This window comes from Eptatretus burgeri, chromosome 3 (genome assembly GCF_056783735.1).
Source record: "Eptatretus burgeri isolate ZD-2024b chromosome 3, Ebu_testis_v1, whole genome shotgun sequence".
Taxonomy (NCBI): domain Eukaryota; kingdom Metazoa; phylum Chordata; class Myxini; order Myxiniformes; family Myxinidae; genus Eptatretus; species Eptatretus burgeri.
In genome coordinates, this window is record NC_140963.1 from 38143065 (window position 1) to 38165531 (window position 22467).

The 22467-nt window shown below is 41.9% G+C and overlaps 1 protein-coding gene and 1 long non-coding RNA gene across 3 annotated transcripts in view; one reads left to right on the forward strand and one right to left on the reverse strand.

The window, feature by feature from the left end:
- The window catches only part of LOC147029711 (uncharacterized), a 17837-nt gene extending 6886 nt beyond the window's left edge, over positions 1-10951 (forward strand). Inside the window, exon 3 of the long non-coding RNA XR_015056048.1 lies at positions 10867-10951. This is a non-coding gene — a long non-coding RNA (uncharacterized LOC147029711). The remainder of the gene's footprint in view (positions 1-10866) is intronic.
- A 587-nt stretch (positions 10952-11538) lies between these two features.
- LOC147029712 (ORM1-like protein 3) overlaps positions 11539-22467 on the reverse strand; it is a 34592-nt gene continuing 23663 nt past the window's right edge. For both annotated transcript variants that reach the window (XM_085872975.1, XM_085872974.1), the window contains exons 2-4: positions 18021-18211; positions 17502-17653; positions 11539-13172 (exon numbers count right to left, since the gene is read on the reverse strand). In XM_085872975.1, the coding sequence (XP_085729101.1) occupies positions 13037-13172; positions 17502-17653; positions 18021-18194 (462 nt within the window). In that variant the 5' untranslated portion in view covers positions 18195-18211 and the 3' untranslated portion in view covers positions 11539-13036. The remainder of the gene's footprint in view (positions 13173-17501; positions 17654-18020; positions 18212-22467) is intronic.

A 22467-nucleotide genomic window follows, 5' to 3' on the forward strand; every position in this document is an offset into this window, starting at 1 on the left:
ACCTGCTCCCAAGCACGCCGGGCGACGTGTAGAGCGTCGAGCAACGTGAACTTGAACTCCTTTCCCTCGTCTATGGCCTCAAGCCGGCGGCATAGCAGGAGCTTCTTGTAGTGGCGCTTGAGGTTCTCTATGATTCCCTGATCCATTGGTTGCGAATTGGCTGTCGTGTTGGGTGGGAAGAAGACCAGTTGGATGTTGTTCAGCTCGAGCTCGGGAGGGTGGCCAGAGAAGTTATCGAGACAGACCAGCACTCTGCGTCCCTGCTGGCTGAGTCGTCCGTCCCACGCACGCAACATCTCCTCGAAAAGCTCCGCCGTCATCCACGCCTTCGAGTTCGCCTTGTACTTGACCGGGATCTCTTTGTTCTTGAAGGCACGGGGTTTCTTGGAATTGCCAATCACCAGAAGAGGGAACTTCTCGCTGCCGCTCATGTTTGCCCCAACCAGAAGAGTGATCCTTTGCTTGCTTTTCTTTCCTCCAGTACACCGCTCTCCCCTGAAAGCCATGGTCTTGTTCGGAAGCAGCTGCCAGAAGAGTCCAGTCTCGTCCAGGTTGAAGACGTCGTCTGCGGAGAACTGCCCGAGTAAGGGCCGGAGAACCTGTTGTTGCCACTCGAGAAGGGATTGCGAATCCACCGCTCCAGCTTCGCCCTGCACTGTCTTGAACGTGATGCCGTGGCGCTTCTTGAAATTGCCCAACCAACCGTCGCTCGCCATGAAGTCTGGGATGTGCATCAGCTCGGCCAGTTTCATCGCTTTCTCCTTGATCAGATCGCCGCTGACAGGCACATTCTGTCCTCTTGATTGCTTCAGCCACATGAGCACTCCCTCATCAAGCTTCGGGTCGTGAGCCTGCGTCAACTTCATGCGCTTCGATGGAAATCCAGCTTTGATTGCAGCCTCGATTGCATCCTTCTTGCTGAGAATGCCCTTCACGGTGGTTCTCTTAACTTCGACGCCCCATTTCTTGCTCATCTCCCTGGCCAACTTGGACTGATTCGGCTCCTTCTTCGCGGCATCGATGATCTCCTTCTTCTCCTTCAGCGTAAAGTCAGTTCGCTTGCGTTTCTGAGCTGACATTATGGGCTGAATTTGAAAAAAAATGATGTCACTGTTGTACGTGTGCCTGCGTGTCTGTGTGTGTGTTCGCGCTTTTTTGCGTCTCGTTGTGCGTGTTGTGATTGGCTTGTTGATTGGCTTGCTTGAGAAGAATCGCGTGTTTTGACACAGTCTGACTATGCGCGTACATATTGAGTTATGTTGTGCGCAGCTGGACTGTAGTTCGTCGCTTCGCCTTTGGACGTGAGTGTGATAATCGAGCACTGCGCAATACAGACTTTTTCACGACTCGTGCCTTTTAACAGTCACACAGTAGTGGCATGGTAGCGAGAGTAGGGGGTGGCATAGTAAATTTATTTTGTATTGAATTTTGTCGGGACCGAGCAAAAGTGGTATAATAGCGAGAGTGGCATAGAAGCGAGGTGGCATAGTAACGAGCTTTGACTGTATATATATATAAAATAAATAAATAAATAATCTTGTGATTCATATAACTCAAAAAGTATTAAACCGAATTGCATGAAATTTGGTGGGATGATTGGTTATTAGCCAGGAAGCATTCGATCAGATTTTGGGATTGTTCGGGTCAAAGGTCAAGGTCACGAAAAGGTCAAAATCGTCTTTTTACGATAACACGTCAATTTTTATTCAATTTGCATGCAACTAACGCCAAAATATTCAGAATTCAAGGCCTCATCTTGTGATATGCAATATGACACAATGACGCCCATACTCTTGTTACCGGTTAGGGTCAAAGGTCAGGGGGGTCACGACCTTGAAAAATATGCGGTTTTTGTCATAACGCGGTCAATTGTTGTCCGCTTTACATGAACCCAGCACCAAAATGTTCAGAATTTAATGCCCAATCTTGTGACACAATGACGTCATAACACATGTCACCGGTTGGGGTAAAATGTCGGGGGGGGTCACGCCCTTGAAAAATATGCAGTTTTCAGCATAACTCAGTCAATTCTTATTCGATTTGCATGAAACCAGCATCAAACGAGATTACCTTTTCTTGTTGAAACGTTGTATTCACCGAGCTTACGAGTGAAGACTCGCCAAAACGACGTGAGTTGATTGTTGTTTAGTCCGTAGCCCCCGAAAGTCGGGGGGGGGGTCATGACATTATAGATATGTGGTTTGTGTCATAAGACCATTCATATGAAACCATTTCCCCACACTCATACCAAGAACAAAAAAAGTAGTGGCGGCGAAGGTATGCGCTCTGCGAGTGCCCGTTCTAGTTTTTTAATGTCATAGGTGCCTTCGTTATGACATCATGATTGCAGACGTAGAACGATACATCCGATCAGTATAAACATTTTCGAGGGTCATATAGGGATAAATTGGTCCACAGAAAATAAAATTTGATGACCTCATTGGTCACGTGGTTCAGCAGCCATGTTTTCTTTAAATAATAATAAATAAATAAAAACCTTCAAAAATCTTCTTCTCTGAAATGGCTGAACAGATCAAGGCAAAAAAAAAAAAAAAAAACTTTACAGGTATGACCACCTATCCACGAGGAACTTAATGTTCACACCATCATAGACCACATGGTTTGGCAGCCATACTGGATTTATCCGAAACCCTATAAAAATCTTCTCCAGAACGGCTGAACAGATCGAGGGGAAACTTCAAACACGCTCCCCAAGCTTTGAGGATATGGGTGTGTTCACAAAAAATTAATTGATAGGTCACATTTGTTTGGCAGCCATATTGGATTTAACAAAAAACTTTAAAAAAAAAATTCTTTCTCTTTAACCGCTTCATCGATCGACATGAAACTTCACAATTATGATCTGGTAGTGATGGGGAATACAGGTTTTAAATTTCAACCTGATCGGACACATGATCTGGCAGCCAGAATTATTTAATTTTTAATCTGGGTTCTTTGTGATTTTTATTTTTTTTGAATGAGGCTCACTTGGCTGTACCTGAATGGGTTTGAGGGTAGAGTAGTAGCAGTTGAAATGCAAATCCTATCCAGGTTTCTCCTGATGACTTCATCTTTGCTTTTTGCTTGTTTGGTTTCCTTCTGATGACTCCAATGCAGGACTGTACCTATTTGGTCTTCCATTTGAATTCTAAATTCAATAGAATAGTACACGTCATGGGTCAGTGTCAGGTGTTCCATCAAAGCAGGAGACTTTGTACCCGGTCATCACTGCCAGGAGTTATAAGGTGGTAGTTCTAATTATGTCATTAATTACATAACATACCAGTACACAAACACCACACAAAACAAGTCCTGGCGAGGGGCTGCAATCTCTCATTGCTCTCTCTTGTTTGTTCGTACGTCTTGTTTCTCTGAAAGTTATGAATATTTTTTATTTCTCCTATCCCTAATTTCCGGCCCTCAAAATTATTACGACGATGCAAGTTTAAAGCTGATTTTTCAGCTTCGTGCAAAAAATGAGCAGGGTAGTCCACCTTGGCACGATTCTAGGACCTCCTCTAAAGACATTATGGGGCACCAACCTTTCACAGCACCAATTCCTTACATTCTCAAAAATATTGAGTCAACCCACCTGATGTAAATTTTCCCCCCTGGGTCCAGGGTCTAAACGATCTAAGGGGTCGAAAGGGATCCAATTGTCTGAAAAGCTCTAAATGGTCAAGGGCTCGAGCAGTCTAAAGGTGTCTAACATGTATAAAGGGTCTGAAGGTTCTAAGAGAGTCAGGGGACTGAAGCGGTGCAAAAGTCGAAAGGTTTTGTGGGGTCTAAAGGCTATAAGAGGTCTAAAGGTGAAGAGATCTCAAGGGTCAAATGGTTCTAACCAGTCTATAGGAGTATAGGGTCTTAGGGGGTCTAAAAGGTCGAATGAGGTCGAAGGTGGTGTAAGGGTTCTAAAGGGTCTTGAAAGGAGTCTTAAGGTATATAAGGGTTTAAGGGGTAAAAGTTAACAATGTCTAAAATATCCAAAGGGTCTTCAAAGGTCTAACGGGTCTTTGCAGTCTAAAGGGCACGTTCAAATAGTATGTAATTAATAAACGTAGTCGTGTGGGTTAATGGCTGGACACCATGAGCCCTGCATTGAGATGGATCTCTGTCTTGTGGTATGGCAGCCATCTTGGATTAACACACAAAATTAAAACATTATATCTCTGAAACCCCTGTTCAGAAAAATTTGACTTGGCACATCTCATTCTACTCCCAATGGGTAATAAGGGGTTGTAAGGTTGACGTCATCGGTGAAGTGGTAGACCAGCCATAAATGTTTTGATCAAAATCCTTGTTTACCATTGAGATTCAGTGTGTATGTCCAGGCCGCAACATTTTTACCAATTGAACTTTTGTCAACAAATCCTCAAAAAAAAAACTTTTTTATGAGATTGTGGAGAACACAAATAAATAAAATGTACATTTCTTTTTAAAACTGTCGTTTTCATCAAGTTTAGTTCAAGTACAAAGCGGACGTGGATAGGCTCAGTATTTTCAGATGCTTTCTTCTTCTTGTGTTTTTATATATTACTATTATTTATTAAATATATATATATATATATATATATATATATATATATATATATATATATATATATATATATATATATATACATATACATATATATATATATATATATATATATATATATATATATATATATATACACACAGCATGTGGCTGCTGTTTACATTATTTTCTGGAAGCGCGGCTGTGCTGCTGATTCAGTGCCCCTGTTACCAGTAAAATTGTACTTATTTTGCCGACCTCAGAAGGATGACAGGCTGAGTCAACCCACCTGGTGTTAATTCAACGAATGACAGGGGCTCAAACTCAAGACCCTAAGATCTTAAAAGCCAGCCACCTTCATCGTGAAGTCAACACCAGGTTTATACCTCATTACTGAGATGACCTTTCATATTTCAGGTTGATCCTGCATCTCATTCGTTAATCGGTCAAATTTACTTCGAGAAAGGCGAATTATCAGTGTAGTCTATTGCACACACGTGAGACAGAACGTTCACGCACGTATGGCACGTGAGAGCGAAGGAACGGCCTGTGTGTTTGTTTCTGGCACGCGGTTTGAATTTTTTTTTCTTTTTTTTGCACGTACGGGCACGTACTAGTTGCGATAAATATCTTAGTGGCCACGAAGTCCCATAAGCCTGGTGGGGTTCTTTTTTTGACGCATTTTCAGTGGTCATCAATCTCAGTCATGGAAATGGCCTTCTGCTCAGGTAAAACAAATAAAAGGTAAGTAAGGGTTCATAAAAGAGATGTATTAATCTGACTCAAGAGTTAAGAGGTTGAAGGAAAAACTGAAGAAGGTAAATCATTCCAAAGTCTAACTGTACAGTCAAATTGAGAATGAGAGATGTGTGTTGCTGCTTTCTACAACTATGCAGGTTATCCGGTGATTATTACACACAGAGTAGTTAAACTAGTGAGGTCCAATTAATCTATTTTAAATAATCGCAAAGTTGCGTATAATTGTTTTTTTTGTTTGTTTTTAGTGACAACTAAAACGGACATTTGGATCCAAGGAGATGTTGATTTCATGAGCCACAACAGTGAATTCACAAAGACATTTTATCTTAACTTGCCAGAATAGTATTATGTCAAACATCCAATCGTCAGCAATATCATGTAATCCATCCATCCATTAGGACCATACTCTGTGCAGAGCGTTGGTGCCGCCTAAGCAGTCTCCTTGGCTATTGGGAACAATCCTGGACGGGTCGCCACTCCGACACAGTATACCAGCATGCTGGCACTCATTTTGCCGACCTCGGAAGGATGACAGGCAGAGTCAACCCCACCTGGTGTTAATTCAACAGCTGAGCGGGATTTGAACTCAGGACCCTAGGATCCCAAGCCCACTACCTTAACCATTAAGCCAACACCAGGCATATGTAATCCATAATCGCAGAAAGCGTCAAATTCTTGCTCTTCTCCAATTGCCTGATCTCTCACGATTAGTCCAGATTCAGACCAGGTCACTCTACCCTGGACATGCTGTTTCTGCTCTCCCAACAATGGATGGAGGCCCTCAATGTCGGACATGAGATCAGGACCGTCTCTCAAGACATACGGTGCCTCGAGCATTCAATACAGTCTGGCACCCTGCACTGCTCTCCAATCACTCTGCTAATGGCATCCAAGGCTAACACCACACGCTTAGTGACTTCCTCCATTCTCGTAGCCATAACGTGTGGCTCTCAGTGGGTCCTTTCACTCTCCCTGTCGAGGCTGGAATGCCACAAAGCAGTGTTCTAGGCCCAGTCCTATTCCTACTCACACTCTGGAACATCCACTTTATCTCATTGCTGATGACTCCACCCTCTGCCATAGCATCCCCCATCCTTCTGACAAGCAGGCAACAGCCTTTTCCCTCCCTGGATTCCGAGATAGAAACACGAGCTGGTTAAACACTTGAAATATATCTTTCAATCCTGAGAAATCCCATGCATTCACCGTCTCTCTCTCAGAAAGGACCCTCTGGCAAACTCTTCCATCTACTTTATTAACAATCTCCTTGAACTTCAGTCTCTCAAGCTATTGGGTCTATCAGTCATGATGATTTTTCTTGGGCAGACCACATTACTAAGTTGGTCTCCAAAGCCAGTCGCTGACTCGGCATCCTCTATCATGCTAAGTCATTCCTTGGCACACCTGAACTCCTATCCACCCACGTCCTGTCTGTCTGTGAACAGGATATCTCAAAAACGTGTAGACGGATTCTAATGAAATTTGGTGGACAGGTTGGGAGTGTAACAAGGACGAATTGATTATAGATTTTGGTGAAGGTCGGATCCGGATCTGGTCCATCAGTGGGATACAAAACGTGAACCGTTGAGCCCGGCGGAAGTATGCGCTCTACCAAGTGCAGTCCTAGCTCTGTTGAAGTTTTTGTACGTTTCTCAGTTTCATGCTGGCGATGAGCCTGATGGCTCTGTTTCTTCCATCCATGCTTTATTTGTTTGGATAGATGGAGATGTATATTTGCCAAACAAACGTCCTCTTTCATAGCATTGTTTCTGGAAAATAATTTAAAACAATGAAGCTATACTGTATATGGTCGTAGTTCATGAACTGGTCATCATTTGCGTTACAAGGTCAAAATATTCAATTTTTCAGTTTTCTCTGTGTTGATAGACATCACCAAGCTACATACACTTGTGTGGAAATTTTTTTTAGCAAAACCACTAATTTACGGCGAATATGGTATTTTTAATTATGAACTTTAATGGATAATGTATTACTAGGAAAACACATTTTCGCGTTTATCTTGAATTCACCCTTTCTGAGTAAATTGGATGTGGATCAGTTATCCTTTGGCCGTTTTGGACAATTCAAGTGCCAAATTAATCCTGAGAATCTGCTAGATACATAACTCTGTAAAGATATTTACTAGATCTCTTTTAGGGGTTTGTACATATTGGTCAGGTTTTGCTGAATAATAACGAGTTGAATAATCAATTTTGCATCATGCAACAGCAAGTCCCAAGTGTTACCTAAAAAATAACAAAATAGATTAGATTAAAGCTTATTGATTGAAATAAATTCAGTTTATTCCAAATTTGACTCACCACATCCGCCGTCTCCGCCTGTTTACTCCACCCCTGACTTGTATCACTAATTTGCCTGTAACACAAAAACTATTGCATATTTTTTATTTCTGTTTTTTTTTTTCCACATTAAACGAGACAAAATTACCTTTCTTCTCATACTAAGATATCTAGATATGTGTGGTTTTTCTGGTCTGTAGTCAAAGTGGAAAGTGGATGTTTTGAAAAACATGCAACAACTCCGCCTTTTTAGGGTGACCAGTTCATGAACTACGACCATATCAAAATTCACCTTGAACAGGACGCGGAATGGAAAGGCCAAGGTGTAGGCCAACCTCCGTTCCTCCAACGCTCGATCGGCCTAAGGGGCATTACTTTTCGTTTTATCGTCGATATGGTGACTGTGGGGCCTTTGTATATCAATTTTCATTCTTCATCCGGAGTACAAGCATATTATTTAATTAGGCTGTGTAAAATACCTTTTATCTATCTATAATTCCAGCAATGTGTGTGTGTGTGTGTGTGTGTGTGTGTGTGTGTGTGTGTGTGTGTGTGTGTGTGTGTGTGTGTGTGTGTGTGTGTGTGTGTGTGTGTGTGTCTGCCTGTCTGTCTGCGACCGCAGTTTCTCGACGACCGCTGGTCCGATCGGATTTAAACTTGCCAGGAATATTGCCGGGGCCCCGCGGATGTGCCTTTTCGGGGTTTGATATCAATCGGATAAGCAGTTCCCAAGTTACGGCCATTTATCTGTCAACCAATGACAAGACACGGTGCTATGACGTCACGAATGACGTTACAATTAGTTTATTTATTTATTATTATTATTTTTTTGCACGATTGCCATTCCGATCTGATTGTAACTTGCCAGGAATATTGCTGGGGACCCGCGGATGTGCCTTTTCAAGGTTTGATATTAATCGGATAAGCGGTTCCCAAGTTACGGCCATTTATCTGTCAACCAATGACAAGACACGGTGCTATGACGTCATGAATGACGTCACAATTATTTTTTTTTTTTTTGCACGATTGACGTCACAATTTTTCTTCTTCGTTTGGTATGACGTCACAATCAACGCTGGGGACCTGAGTTTGAGCCTTTTCAAGGTTTGATATCGTTCTTCAACTGTTTCAGCTGTTTCCCAAGGTTTGAAAGCTGTTTTTTCCCAAGGTTTGAATTAATTGTTGTGCTTGGTAGACATTTGTGAATACATTTACAGAGAGAGGGGTGAGAGAGGAGGGCGAGAGAGGGGGGGCGAGAGAGAGTGGGGTGAGAGAGAGGGGCGAGACTAGGGGGGAGAGAGGGGGGCAAGAGAGAGGGGCCGTCACAATTCTTCGTTTGATATGACGTCACAATTGACGCTGGGGACCTGAGTATGTTTCCCAGGTGTTTCCCAAGTTATGGCCACTTATGATACGGTTGGTCCGATCTAATTGAAAAAATGCCCCAATCCAGTTGTCGTTTACGAGAGCGAATTGTATGTATAGAATTGCTTACTGTATAGAATTGATTGATGAATTTTGTTTGGACAGTGGCGTGAAAACGGGAAAGCAGGGGGGGGGGGCGAAAACACCTCAATGTATAGGTTATGAGCTGTAGTTGAGCACCTTGACACTGGATTTTTGACAGACATGAAGATGCGAGGAAGAAACGGTATTTTTAATCGCGCTAATATATTATATTGCGAGACGCCAACCATGATGACGCTGCTAAACATACCCTTATTTCTGTGTTCCCATAACGGCCTTTAACAACAAGAACGATAGCTTCATGGTCCGAGGGGACTTATATGTTCAAAAGAACATACCCTTATATTAATAATAATAATAATAATAATAATAATAATAATAATAACAATGAGCCTCGACATTGTATCCAAATAAATAAATAAATAAATAAAAACCTTTTAAAAATGAGTTGTCTAAAGATAATTTTAACGATGCACGGTAAATTAAAATTGTGCAAAATAACCTTCAAGTTTAGCTTTTGTCCAACCGGTTCTTCTTGCGATTTCTTGCTCATTTCATTCGCACACAAATCGTTGAACCGCTCACCTCCACATGATAAGTGGAATGAAATTGCAATAGATATTGATGTGCAGTAGAATGACGCAGAAATAATGCAGAATGTCATGAGAACATGCCACTTGGCGTGAAGCGAGATCGACAAGTCTGACCCACGCTGAGCAACTCTTTCATTTGTTGTCTGACATCATAATCCAAGACAGCTGCCTGTAAACTAGAAGTTGCATTCACACACACAGTCTTCCTCTTTCATGTAACATAAGTCGAGAGTTCATCGAATACGATACCCCCCAAACAGGGTTCAAGTATATACAATACAGGAGGGCCTTGCCGTTCACGGGGGTTACGTTCTTCAAAATCCTCGTCAACAAAAAAAAAATCCACAAACATAAGGGGGTAATGGGGAAAAGAGTTGGGGACTTCACCCTTTTAAAATTTGTCCAAACTGTACCTTTAATTAACATGTTTGTGTGTTGACTTTGTGCTATTTATTTTCATGAACAAAGGGAGTTCTTTTAAAGAAAAGAAAATAAAGTTCATTTTCTCAAGTTATTATTATTTAGTATGCAGCCTGTGGCTGCTGGTGACATCATTGCTGGGGGAGAGGCTGTGACGCTGATGCAATGGCCCCATTTTCAGTAAGCTGGTACTCATTTTGCCTACCTGAGAAGGATGACAGGCTGAATCAACCCACCTGGTGTAATTTAACGGCATGACAGGGGCTCAGACTCAAGACACGAACCTCTTATGCCAATCACGTTAACCAACAAGCCAACAGAAAACTCATTTTCCTGCATGAAGAACATAAAATAAAAAGTTTATTAAGATCATGAAACTTACCTTTAATAATAATAATAATAATGATGATTATGAAAAACTTGATGCGAAGGCAATGTTGATGATTGCGACGATAAAAACAAGTTGATGGAGATGATGGTACGTACCCATAATGGCCACCTCCTCTTTACCCCCAAAAGCATGTCACATGATCACATGCTATATAATCGACAATTTGCATGGGTTTTGGAAGTATGATGAAGGTGATTTGTGTTATACAGCTTCAGGTATGTAATTCAATTTAAATAAAAGGTTTAAAGGTGTGTCAATAAATTCCGGGTTTTACCGGTCTTTTCTCCAGCAGCTATTACATCGCCCTATCTAACACGTTGTACAGTAAGTATTCATGCCTGTTGTTTGTGTCCTTTATGACATCCTTAAAAACAATAAGTTTCCTGTTTGAAATGATTTTCAATTTTGTTTGACTACCAGGCAGGCGGACAGAGTGAAAAAAAAATCACACTGTGCGCATGTGCGATCAGGACGAATTCAAAGACAAAGTACTGCCAAACTACAGGTTTGTTTTCCGATTAATGTTCAAAATATAAGTTTCAATTGAAATGTTAAGTTGTTCCTCGATCATGAACGGACATTTGTAGACAGACAGACACACACATACAGAAGTGAACCAATTGCTTATCCCCTCTTTGCTTCGCATGTGCCAGCTAATAAATCATATCCACATAGCTGTGAAGGTGTTGCCATGGAGGAGTACGGGATGAGAGGTTGTTATACTGTCTCCAGTACCAGACACTTCTAGACTTCAAAGCTTTAAGAGGGGTTGTAGGGGGACAGGGGGAGGGGTCAGGGTTATACAGTTATAAGAAAGCTCATTCCTATTACTCACCTGACACATCCTGAAAGAAGACAGTTATTAACAAATGCAGAGCCTCACTAAGGGAAAGATTACATTAGATATGAAAGTGAATCATCCATATTAAAGTATATTAATACAGTATGTTTGTGTGGACTCTCACACTGACAAATTACATTAACCTCTCCTGTACCTTCAGGGACAGGTGACAGTAACCCTTCACTCCTGAAACGCAAAACGGATATCTATGGACACCATTGAACAAACAAATGAGGAAAATAGGTCGTTGGTTTTTGTTGTTGTTGTTGATGCCAAATTGGAGAAATTTTTATTTAACCCATTGTCTTCGCAAAAATACTCACATGAAAGGAACAAATTGGACAATAGAGGAAAAAACAAAAATTAAAACCCACTTTGCTTTATGATTAAAGTGGAACGCACCAAGTATGTTGAAGAAAGTGAGTTAACCGTTTACCGCACCATCCACTTCATCAGACGGTTGAGATTAAAAGACAAAAAAAATAAAATAATAAAATCACAAATCAAAGCCTTTTCAGCCTTTGTTGGAAAGCAAGCCCTTTGTGGCAGAAGTCCAATTATTATTAGACATGATAAAGTCATTCACCACATGTACAAAAAGCAATAATTGGTAGCAATTTTTGAGACAGAATCTTTTCCTTTTTTTTGTCAGACGAATGTTTAAGAAAGCAAGGGAAATTCACAAAGGTTCACAGTTGATGAGTACCATGCTTAAGAAAGTAGAATCCAGCATACATGTGGGTCACACCAGATGCGTTGTGATAAAACAATGACATGAGATGAAGTAAATAAAAGAAAGTCGTCATGCCAAACTTGGGACAAGACGAGGAAGTGTTGCATCATCGGAGGAGCCAACGGTCGATATCACTTGAACGGATTAAAGCAGTTGTTGCCGTCGTTCACAAAGCTTCACCACGAAACAATTCTCCAACTAGGGCCTGCCTAGTCTTGTACCAGTAATGCTCTCCAGAACAGCACAACCAAAAAGGTGTTGTTTTTTTTTGGGGGGGTACACCTCCCGTGCAGATCAAGAGGCCTCCAAACCATAATCCGACGAATAAGATGCAAATCTGGCACATCGACTCGCATTCGGAATTTTACAAAATACGAAATACAAACCAACAAATTGTGCTTTGATCTGTTCAAAGAACATCAGTTTCTCGGACAAAGCTGCCTGGGTAGGACACACAACCTGTGCATCGTATGAAAGCATCAAAAATTAGGGGCGACTGTTATCCCGATCGTAACTAGTTCTTATTCTACGAAAAGTGACCGTCAAACACCGAGCAATTAAGGGCGTCTCTACCTCATCGTGAGCAATCCTCATTTGCTTACGAGTAGACATTCCAAAGGAAAATAAAAATAAAATAAAAATAAAAGAAAAGTAAAAGGTAAAAGAAAACAAAATAATAAAAGTAAGGATGAATTAACACTGAACACCATCATGGAGCAAACAATTATTGCCCTCGTGTTGTGAGGAATGAACACAGCCCACCATCTTTTTTCCGACAAACAAAGAAAAGTTATATATATATATACTATTTGTACATATTTACCTGAAAGGATCCAGCCTCTCGAGCACACAGCCACCTCATCGCAAGCCCACATAGGTACAATGCCTGGTGAGTGCTGGCACTGTGGCTATGGTACCAGTCTCACGGCCGAGTTAGTCATTGTGACTCAAGGTGGGGAGAAAGTGGGGGAGAGGGGGGTTCAGGAGGGTTCCTCATCTCAGTTCTTCCTGAAAGCTCAGTACTTGTTAATGCCAAAGATGCGGACGCCGTGCAGTTGAGGCAGCTTGGGGATGAGCACGGCCATCAGGGAGGCCGTGTTGATGACGAAGTGGAGCGAGTCATATTTGGTGTAGAAGCTTGTCAAGAAGTAGCTGAAATTAAATGGGGGAAGGGAATTGAAGAGATGGACAGGGGCTGAAACAGAGGCAGTGCAAGATGCAACATATTTCTAACAGAGAGGATTTTTATTTTATAAAGCTAAAACTATACTCGGCTCCAGCTCTTACTATCTTAAGGTAAGAGCCAATGGATGGTTCAATTGGTCTTTCATACCCAACACCTGAGTTGCAATACCAATTTACACATTGGGTGCACGAAGGCCAATGCCAAGATTTTGCTCAGTGACATGGTTTTTGGTCACCATCTATTATACACAAAAGGATATGAAATCACATTGTAGAAAAAAATATATATGTAATTTCCCATTTGTAATCAAGGGAAACAATGGGCCAAACCTGGAATAAAGACCTGAACTATTGAGAACTTGGGTAAGGGCTTGCACTTTCAGGAAGCTGAAACTCATAGGAAGGTACATGAAACTGCAATGGGAAGTGAACACAAAGAGACCAGGAAGTTTTACCAAAATTCTGTCTTGTAATCTAATTATTTGAAAAGCTGTACAGGAGCTTCCATTCAAAGGTATCTTGATGAAATATTCAATGATACCATCCAGTTACTCAGCAGGGTGGCAGGATGGCCGAGAGGTACGCACACTCGCTTCTAAACTGTATAGGCCAGGTCCAAATGTCGACCCAGCTCAAAATTGTCATCCCGGTGTTTCACAAGCAGAGCGATTCATCAATGTGTGCTGTCCCTCGGATAGACGTTAAACGGGAATCCCGTCTGCCGGTATTAGCTGGTGGATGTTAAAGATCCCACAGTGTCCTTCGCGGAGTAGGTGAGCTATCCCCAGCACCCTCAACAAATTACAAATTCCTGCCGTAACCTTAGTCCAACGTCAGGCCTTTCCAGACAGTTTATGGAAAAATTGCCAACCACGCAATAACATGGGAAAAATTGAGGCCGTTTAAGAAGACCACCCAGCTACTCAGCCATCCTTGCTGGTTGCAAGGGTTAATGAACAAGAGATAAAAATTACGAGACAGAATCAGATTCGTTGTTGATGAAATGCAGCAATTATGGCTTCCAAATGCTGCTCTGACCATGGCCAAATAAGCAAGAACAATATTGAACGGATCCAAATGTAACTCACTCGTATTCAATTGCCTGCATAAATAAATAAATAAATAAATAAATAAATAAATAAACAAACAAACAAATAAATCAATAAAGCCTGATCGCAGGGTGAAATGAGCCATGGTAAGATAATCCCAACAATTTGTCATGATGTCGGCTGGTCGCACGCTGACACCGAACCGTCGGGTTTAGATTTTGAAGGATAATAGGCCCTTTCAGCCTCGACTAAAGCTTCGAGTTGTTGAACATAAATGCTGATATTGACGGTTACGCCATTTGCCGCAAGTCAGCAAGGCAATAGTATTGCATTCCTGACTGCAAACACAAAGAATGTTCATAAAAGGCCCACACTTGCGTAAAACTGCCCGAGGTCATTCGCCATTCTTTTTGCAACTGCCTTTTTCGAGATAAACAGGATGCCTTCAAAATTTAAAAGCTCAACACACTTGACAATTCTTCGCAAGTTCATGAAACAAATAAGTCCTTTGCATGGAGGTTGGTGGGGGGCGAGGGGGGTAATATATGGAATGTTGGAGGGGAGGAGAACCCCCCCACCCCCATTTTAGTGAACAAACGAGGCCACATTGAATGAGAATATTTTGGATACATGCAAATATCATCTTAATTTCCCCAGAATTACACACAGGTTAATTCCCTGAACAATTATAGATGGCTTAGTTACTGATCGGTTAATTCCACGGAACTAGGGATGGGTTAATTCCCCCAGAATTGGCGTATTTTATTATGACTAGTAATACCCTCTCCCACTGGGAGCAGTGCGATGCCATGGATATTTACATTGAGAGAATGTGTCCTCCTCCCTGAACCATGCAGGTTATCTTTTTTTTTTCAAACCTGACCACCTAAAAACTTCCTATAGACAGACAGACAGACAGACAGACAACACACTTCTCGAATCGTCTATCGTAAGATTGTTAAACACCGGAATTAGATGAACACAAATTACGAGGTCGTTAGCCCGTCCTTGGCACAGTGGGAGACGGGGTTTTGTCATCGTGTGTGTGTGTGTGTGTGTGTGTGTGTGTGTGTGTGTGTGTGTGTGTGTGTGTGTGTGTGTGTGTGTGTGTGTGTGTGTGTGTGTGTGTGTGTGTGTCCAGGCGATAACTTTTTTACCTTTTCAGCTTTTGTCATCAAATTTTCAACAAACCATTATTATGAGAATATGGAGCACATCAATTAATAATTACCTCCACCACCAAAGGTGGATGGAGGTTAAGTTTTCACTCCTGTCGGTCTGTTTTGTTTGTTTGTGAACAGGATATCTCAAAAAGTTGTGGTCAAATTTGTACGAAACATGGTGGATGAGTCGATTCGGTGACAAGAACAAGCCGATTAAATTTTATTCAGGTCCGAATCCAGATCTGGCCTAATGAATATGGGATATGAAACGTAAACTAATCAGCCTGGCGGAGGTATGCACTCCACAGAGTTGCTATTCTAGTTAAGAAAAGTTACTTTTTTGTTATTGTTGTTGTTTTTAGCAAGTTTAGTTCGAGTACAGCGTGGATGCGGACTGGCTCTGCATTTTGGGATGCTTTCTAGTTTGTAGTTGTTGTTTTTTTTGTATACATTGTTGAGAATTGTATAAGAGCCAACACACACATAACATATGACAAGGGGAGCAGGAGACAAAAGGGGTGTGAGAAGGAGGCACATGACAGTGGGAAACAGAGACATTAGGAGATCTGTGGAAGGGAAAGGGACAGGGTGGGGAACACGGGGAAAACAAGATGGACTCTCCAGGGTCTTTCAGGAAGGAAAGCAGGGAATTTGAAGGAGTTGGGTTTGGGGCAGAGTAGCGGGGCGAGAAAAGATTGTGGTTTTGGATGGGGAAAGATATGAGATGGTGGTGAACAGCTGTTTTGAAGACCTGGATGGAAGAGTGGGATTGAAGAATGTGTAGGAGTTTGTTCCAGAGGTGGGAAAAAAGAGAAATGAAAGGGTGAAGGTGAGCAGTGATTCTTGATTTTGGTAATGTCACCAGAAGGGGGTTGCTGTGGGACCTCGAGTATCCTAAGGAAATATGGGGGTGGGTGGGGGGGACAGATCACAGACAGAGTTGGGGGGGGGCGCGAGGCTGGAGAGGAGACGGTAAAAGACAGAAAGACCACCGACCCGCCTGTGGTAAGAGAGTAAGACACACAAAGACTCAGCTTCATCACGGGAGATACCAATGATCCTAAAAGCCTTGCTTTCCACAGCGTGAAGCCGAGCTAGGTGAGAGGGGGGAACACCACCCCAGAGTGGAGAGCAGTACTCCATCAGGCTGCAGACAAAAGATTTGTATGTGGTCAGGAGCTCAGGTGTACCAAGAAAGGACTTTGGACGACGAAGGATGCCCCATCAGCATTTTGACAATCTGGTTTTTTTAGCCTCTTTATTCATCATTTCAATAACTTGTCGTGGTCTTCTGTGGCTTCCCTGTTTCAACTGCATCTTGGATGGGAGCACGAGAGTGACTGGTGATGGAAGCAAGCTATATTTTTAGTTGTCTTTTTATCGGCATACATTGAGATAAAGCGATGAAACGATGAAGGATCCTTTTTCTATTTGAGGCCCCGACGATAAAAAGCTCCTCAGCAAAGGGAGATCATGTAGGTTCAGCGCAGCGTCGATTGGAAAACTACGTTAAAGTATTCAAAGGTGTTTCGACATCACCTGGACAATGACTCCCACTCCCATCATCACCAACACCGGCGCTGTCCAATCAAAAGATGGGATTGTAATGAGCCGAGCTTGCCAATTACAACTGCACGTGACCATTGCTAAGCGAAAGGGGCATAAACACTGACAACCACTTGGCAGCATCAACAGCGGTGCTTCTACAACACTCGTGTTTTCGGTGGCCAAACTGAAGTGTCCCGAATCAAAAAGTAACAATAATGTTCCATACAAAGACCGTATTCTGATTCGTATCGTATTAATCGCTTTACACAATTTCAGAAAGATCGTAGACATTTCATAATGCACGCAAATCTACAGACAACAAAAAAATTCTCATGCCCGTCACTTATGGGGGCTTATGCTTCCAGTATTGCTTCGTACAAATCAAACAGGAAGTGACAAGACCATGAAGTTAATAAAAAAAAGAAATAAATCAACAAAGAAATGAAAAATTTGGGAGATTCAACAAAATCCAAAGCCATAAGACAGCATGGTATACGCCGTATGTTCGCCGACTGGTTGATATTGCGAGTTCTCACAGGATGATAGGTGTGATGGTGAGGAACTTCCGCGATGACGTGAACTGCATGCCATAATCCATCTGCTCCCAATGCGTGAGCAGCCGAGCCTTGCCTTGGTCGGGAGTTTCAAACGGCGTACCCTTAACAGTGTGCAGAAAGATGTACATCCCCTAAAACAAAGGGCAAGATTACAAGGTATGGTGGGAACACAGTGATTCAGTTAGGGTAACAATGCGAAGCTTTCCACTAAATAGGCAAGTTGAACGACACCGATTCTTCTCTCACCCAAAACAAATGATTAGTATGACTAAGTTACAACCAGTTTCAATAAAATGTTTCAGATCTTTCTCCAGCATGAGTATTACAGGGCAGGAAATTAACAACATCAGGAACAGCCAAAGTCAGAAAGCCAATATAACTTGGTACAGTGCCATGTTCTGCACCGAGAAGTACAACTGAATAATCAGACAAAACACAGTAGATGCATAAAGCCATGGTAGCAGGACATTGGTGGAACCCCAGGTGAAAGGATGGTACCATGTTGTGGATGATGTTTGTCAGGGTCCAGACGAGCGATACGCTGAAGAACGGGATGCTGAGAAGGACGACATGGAGCAGACCAATGGCAAGAACATATGTGAGCCATATTCCACGGCTGTTCATAATCCGCGTATTCGGGTTCACCTCACTGTGCGCTGTGCCCACCTCCATGTTAGGCCTAGTGGGGCCTTGGCATGTCCAAAACAAACAAACAAAAAAAAAAAACACATTAAAATTTCAACCCCATTTACTTCTACACTCTTGACAAGTAGTTGGAAATCCACAACACCAAATTAAAAAAAGAATACAACAACAAAGCATTGCAAAATGCAAACCCATCTGCATCAGCTTTGTACTCTAAACTTGATGTAAAAAAACAAATGAACAAATGTTCAAATGGTAAACGAGAAAGCATCTCAAAATGAGGATCACAAAATAAAGAAACATGGAAGTGATGACAAAATCTGGCCATCTCATACTGTATCACGGTGGATTGGCTAATGATGGCTATCTGTACTTCCTATGACCTTGCCCTTTGGCATATTGAACCAATTATTATTTAGTGTTCTCAATATTCTCATCATAAAGCAAAGGGAAGAGAAAAAAAAAATTATTGGATCAATTAAAGTCAGGTCAGATATGGGAGCATGTGCCAGAGCAGCAGGTCACCATGTCCACTTTCCGCTGGTACTCAAGGAGCCTCCATCTGGCCATTTCCCAGACAATCTCCTTGAGATGCCAATCAACCTGCTGTAACCCATGAGGCAAGTGGTCGGCCCGCTGGCCTCCTCCACTCACGAGGCTCTCTCGCTGAGACAATCTGCTGAGTAGAATCAGCGTCAGAAAAAATGAGCCACATGTCCATACAGCTGCAGCCAACTCTCACAGATTATACAGAAAACAAATCTCATCTGAGTTTCTCTCAACAAACGCCCGTGAGATGCAAAGTCTGACCAGCGATAGCCAAGGATTTTCCGAAGAGACCTGGTTCTGAAGAGTTGAGTCTGCCTCAAATACTTGGTCAGCGTCCAAGTCTCAAATTCGTAGAGCAAGAACGGAAGCACCAAGGACTTAAAGAGTCTGACTTTTGTCCTCCTGCATAGGTACCGACATCACCGCACCATGTCTCCCTCGGCCCGACCCAAATGTCTATTGACCTTTGGCTCACAACCTGCGGAGACATGAATATCACTGCCAAGGTAAGTGAATTTCTCCATGACCTCAACATCCTCACCACAAACAGGTACAAACAAGATAGAAGCATCCAATATGTCATTGCAAGCCTGGATCATAGTCTTTACCCAGGAGACTCTCAATCCCAGTGGCTCCGACTCCTCATTCAGTGGAGGGTCCCGACAAGAATGCCCAGAGTCTCCGCAACGATGACTGCATCATCTGCGAAATCAAGGTCAGAGATCTTGACACTCCAAACGATGCACCGCAGCTTGATCTCTCAGACATCCTCCCTCAAATCCAATCCATACAAGTGCTGAAAAGTGTGGGGGCCAGTACACACCACTGACGAACTCCAGTAACAACTGGAAATAAGTCAGAGATGGTACCACCACACTTCACAGCACTCTCAGTACCAGAGTCGAGTTCAGACATCAGATCGATCAGTTTTGGTAGCACCCCACGTAGACCAAGAATCTTACAGAGGGCATTGTGACTGAATCAAATGCTTTTCGTGGAGATCAACATCGGCAGTGACCAGCCCCTGCTGAAACTCTGGCCTGCATTCGGTAAGGACCTGAGAAGCAAGGACACGGTCAATCGTTGACCTCTTTGGTGTAAAGTCACATTGCTCTGAGTGCTGGTGTTCAAGCAGATGATGGCAAACCTTATCAATAATGATCTGAGCAAAGACCTTGCCCGGCACTGAGAGCTACATTAACCCTCAGTAGTTGTCGCAGTCCTAGTGATCACCCTTCCCTTTCAGAGAGGGACAATAAGGCCCCTCTTTCAGTCAGTTGAGACGATGCCGGTGCTCCAAACGCAGCACATAACTGCATGCAACAACATGAGTGCAGCATTTCCACCAGCCTTGAAAGGTTTCACATGGATACCACAAATTCCAGGAACTTTACCTCCTTTCAAGTGGTTCACCGCAGCCTGTGTTTCCACAAATGAAGGTGGTTCACAGCTGATTGGATGGTCAGCAACAGGGACAATAACACCCCTGACATCTAACTCAACAGCTGTTGGGTCAGCCTGGTAAAGCCTCTCAAAGTAACCAGCCCAGCGGGCCTTCACTTCAGACTCCTCTGTGAAGAGCTCACCACCCTCTGCTCTAACTGCATTACACCGATGGACAGGCTTGGAGGAATACAATGGACTGACTTCTCTGTACGCAGGATGTGAATCACTTGACCACAGGTGATTCTCTATCCTTTCACAGATTCCTCGTACATAGGTCGTTTTACGCCTCAGTTCCCTAAACAGCTCAGTTCTGTCATCAAGCCGGGTCAATGGTATCCTGCTACCCTGGTCAATGGTATCCAGTGTCCCTTGGGAGCCAAAGTTCCTCTTCTCTTCGCCTGACAGTGGGTTCCGAGACATACACTGGCAACATCAATAACGGTCATCTTGAAGGCATTCCGCAATTATTCAGGAGTAGGGAAAGAATACTGGTTCTGGCTCACTTTTCCCCATGTAAATGAATGGGGGATTTTCAGCCATGAAATTTTTCTTTTTTTTTCCCCTGAAAAATAAATCCCCTTTTTAGCCCAAGGTATATTTATTTGTCTCCCCTTTTAACCTGGAGCCTGGTGTTGGCTTAGTTGTTAGGGTGGCGGCTTGGGATCCCAGGGTCCTGAGTTCAAATCCCGTTGGCTGCTGAATTAACACCAGGGGGTTGACTCAGCCTGCCATCCTTCCGAGGTCGGCGAAATGAGTGCCAGTGTACTGGCCCCGGTGTATGCCCCGGTTAGAATAGGTGTACCATATCCCTGTGTGTCGTAAGAGGCGACCAGGGTTGGTGTCAGGAAGGGCATCCGGCCATAAAACATTGCCTCAAGAAAAAGCCAAACCCCTGCACAGCAGGGAAAAATGGCTGTAAAAACGGTCATTTTTTTATTTCCCCTTTTAACCTAGGGGCTCTCTATTCAAATAGCCCATACAACAAGATAAAGATTTGTTAAAGGTGATTCGAAAGAAATATCTGAAACGTCTAAGCCCCGGGACACTCTTTATCAAATAACCAATGCATATTGTTTAGCTCACTCATTGAACCTATAAACATTTGTTCATTCTCAAATTCCTTCAATAGTTTAATTTTCTTTGCACAATAATCCCCATCTAAAATATTGAAAAACAAAACATTTGAATCTTTATATTTTTTAAGATACCCCTTTTGTGCCATTACGAAATGATAAACTTCTCTTAATGATCTCATCTGACCACCTCCTGAGTTGCATATCATTTTGATATTGTAGTAAATTATTTTTCCATTGTTCAATTGATAACCATCAAATTTTTCAGTCCATTCAAACATATTTATTATTTTCTTTACATCCTCTAACTTATTGGTTTTTAAATTGATTCGCATATTTGTTTTATTTACCTTTGTTTTAGATATTTTTTCAATAAGACTTATTTGATATTTTTCACATTCATTATGTTTTCCATTTATATACCAAGACTGAGATTTTCTCCACTCTTTAGTTTGACTACTACTTGGTTCGACCATTTATATATTGTGAAAAACGCGGCGGAAGCCCTTAAAAACCCTAACCCATCTTCCCATCGTTAAAACTTGTGTCCATATGGAACACAATCTATTCTATTCACTCTATCATACAATACCCATATGGAACACAATCTATTTTATACACTCTATCATACAATATCCATATGGAACACAATCTATTCCATTATCTAAAATAAATCTCTTATCATCAAAGGCTCCTAATGCCTTTTTATTTACTTCTTCACTATATATCTTATGTTTATAACTTCTTATTGTATTCATTTTCCTATATTCTTCTTTCTTATTCATCAAACAATTATAATAATTTCTAAAAGTTATTGATTTCTTTATTACATATTTCTTTATTCCCTTTAACCTTTTATCAATCTGATCACCATACTTATAAGCATATGCCTTTGCTCTCAATCCAATAAACTCACTCATTACTTTTCCACCCAACTCATCCTTAAACTTACCAATAACCTTTTCATTCTTTTTTGAAAATAACTCACTCTTCTTACTAAAATTACTTGTATCATATACTCCAATGTTTTTCTTCATATCCTTATAAACATCGTCAGTTTTTATATCTAGAATAAAACTATCGGTGTCCATATACAACAATGAAGCATTTTCACCATACTCTTTCTTTAAATCATTATACAAATAATCATACATCAATATCTTTGATAAATCAAGAACTGCTGTTCCAATATAAATTGGTTTATCCATGACAATACTTTCCTTTTTCATATG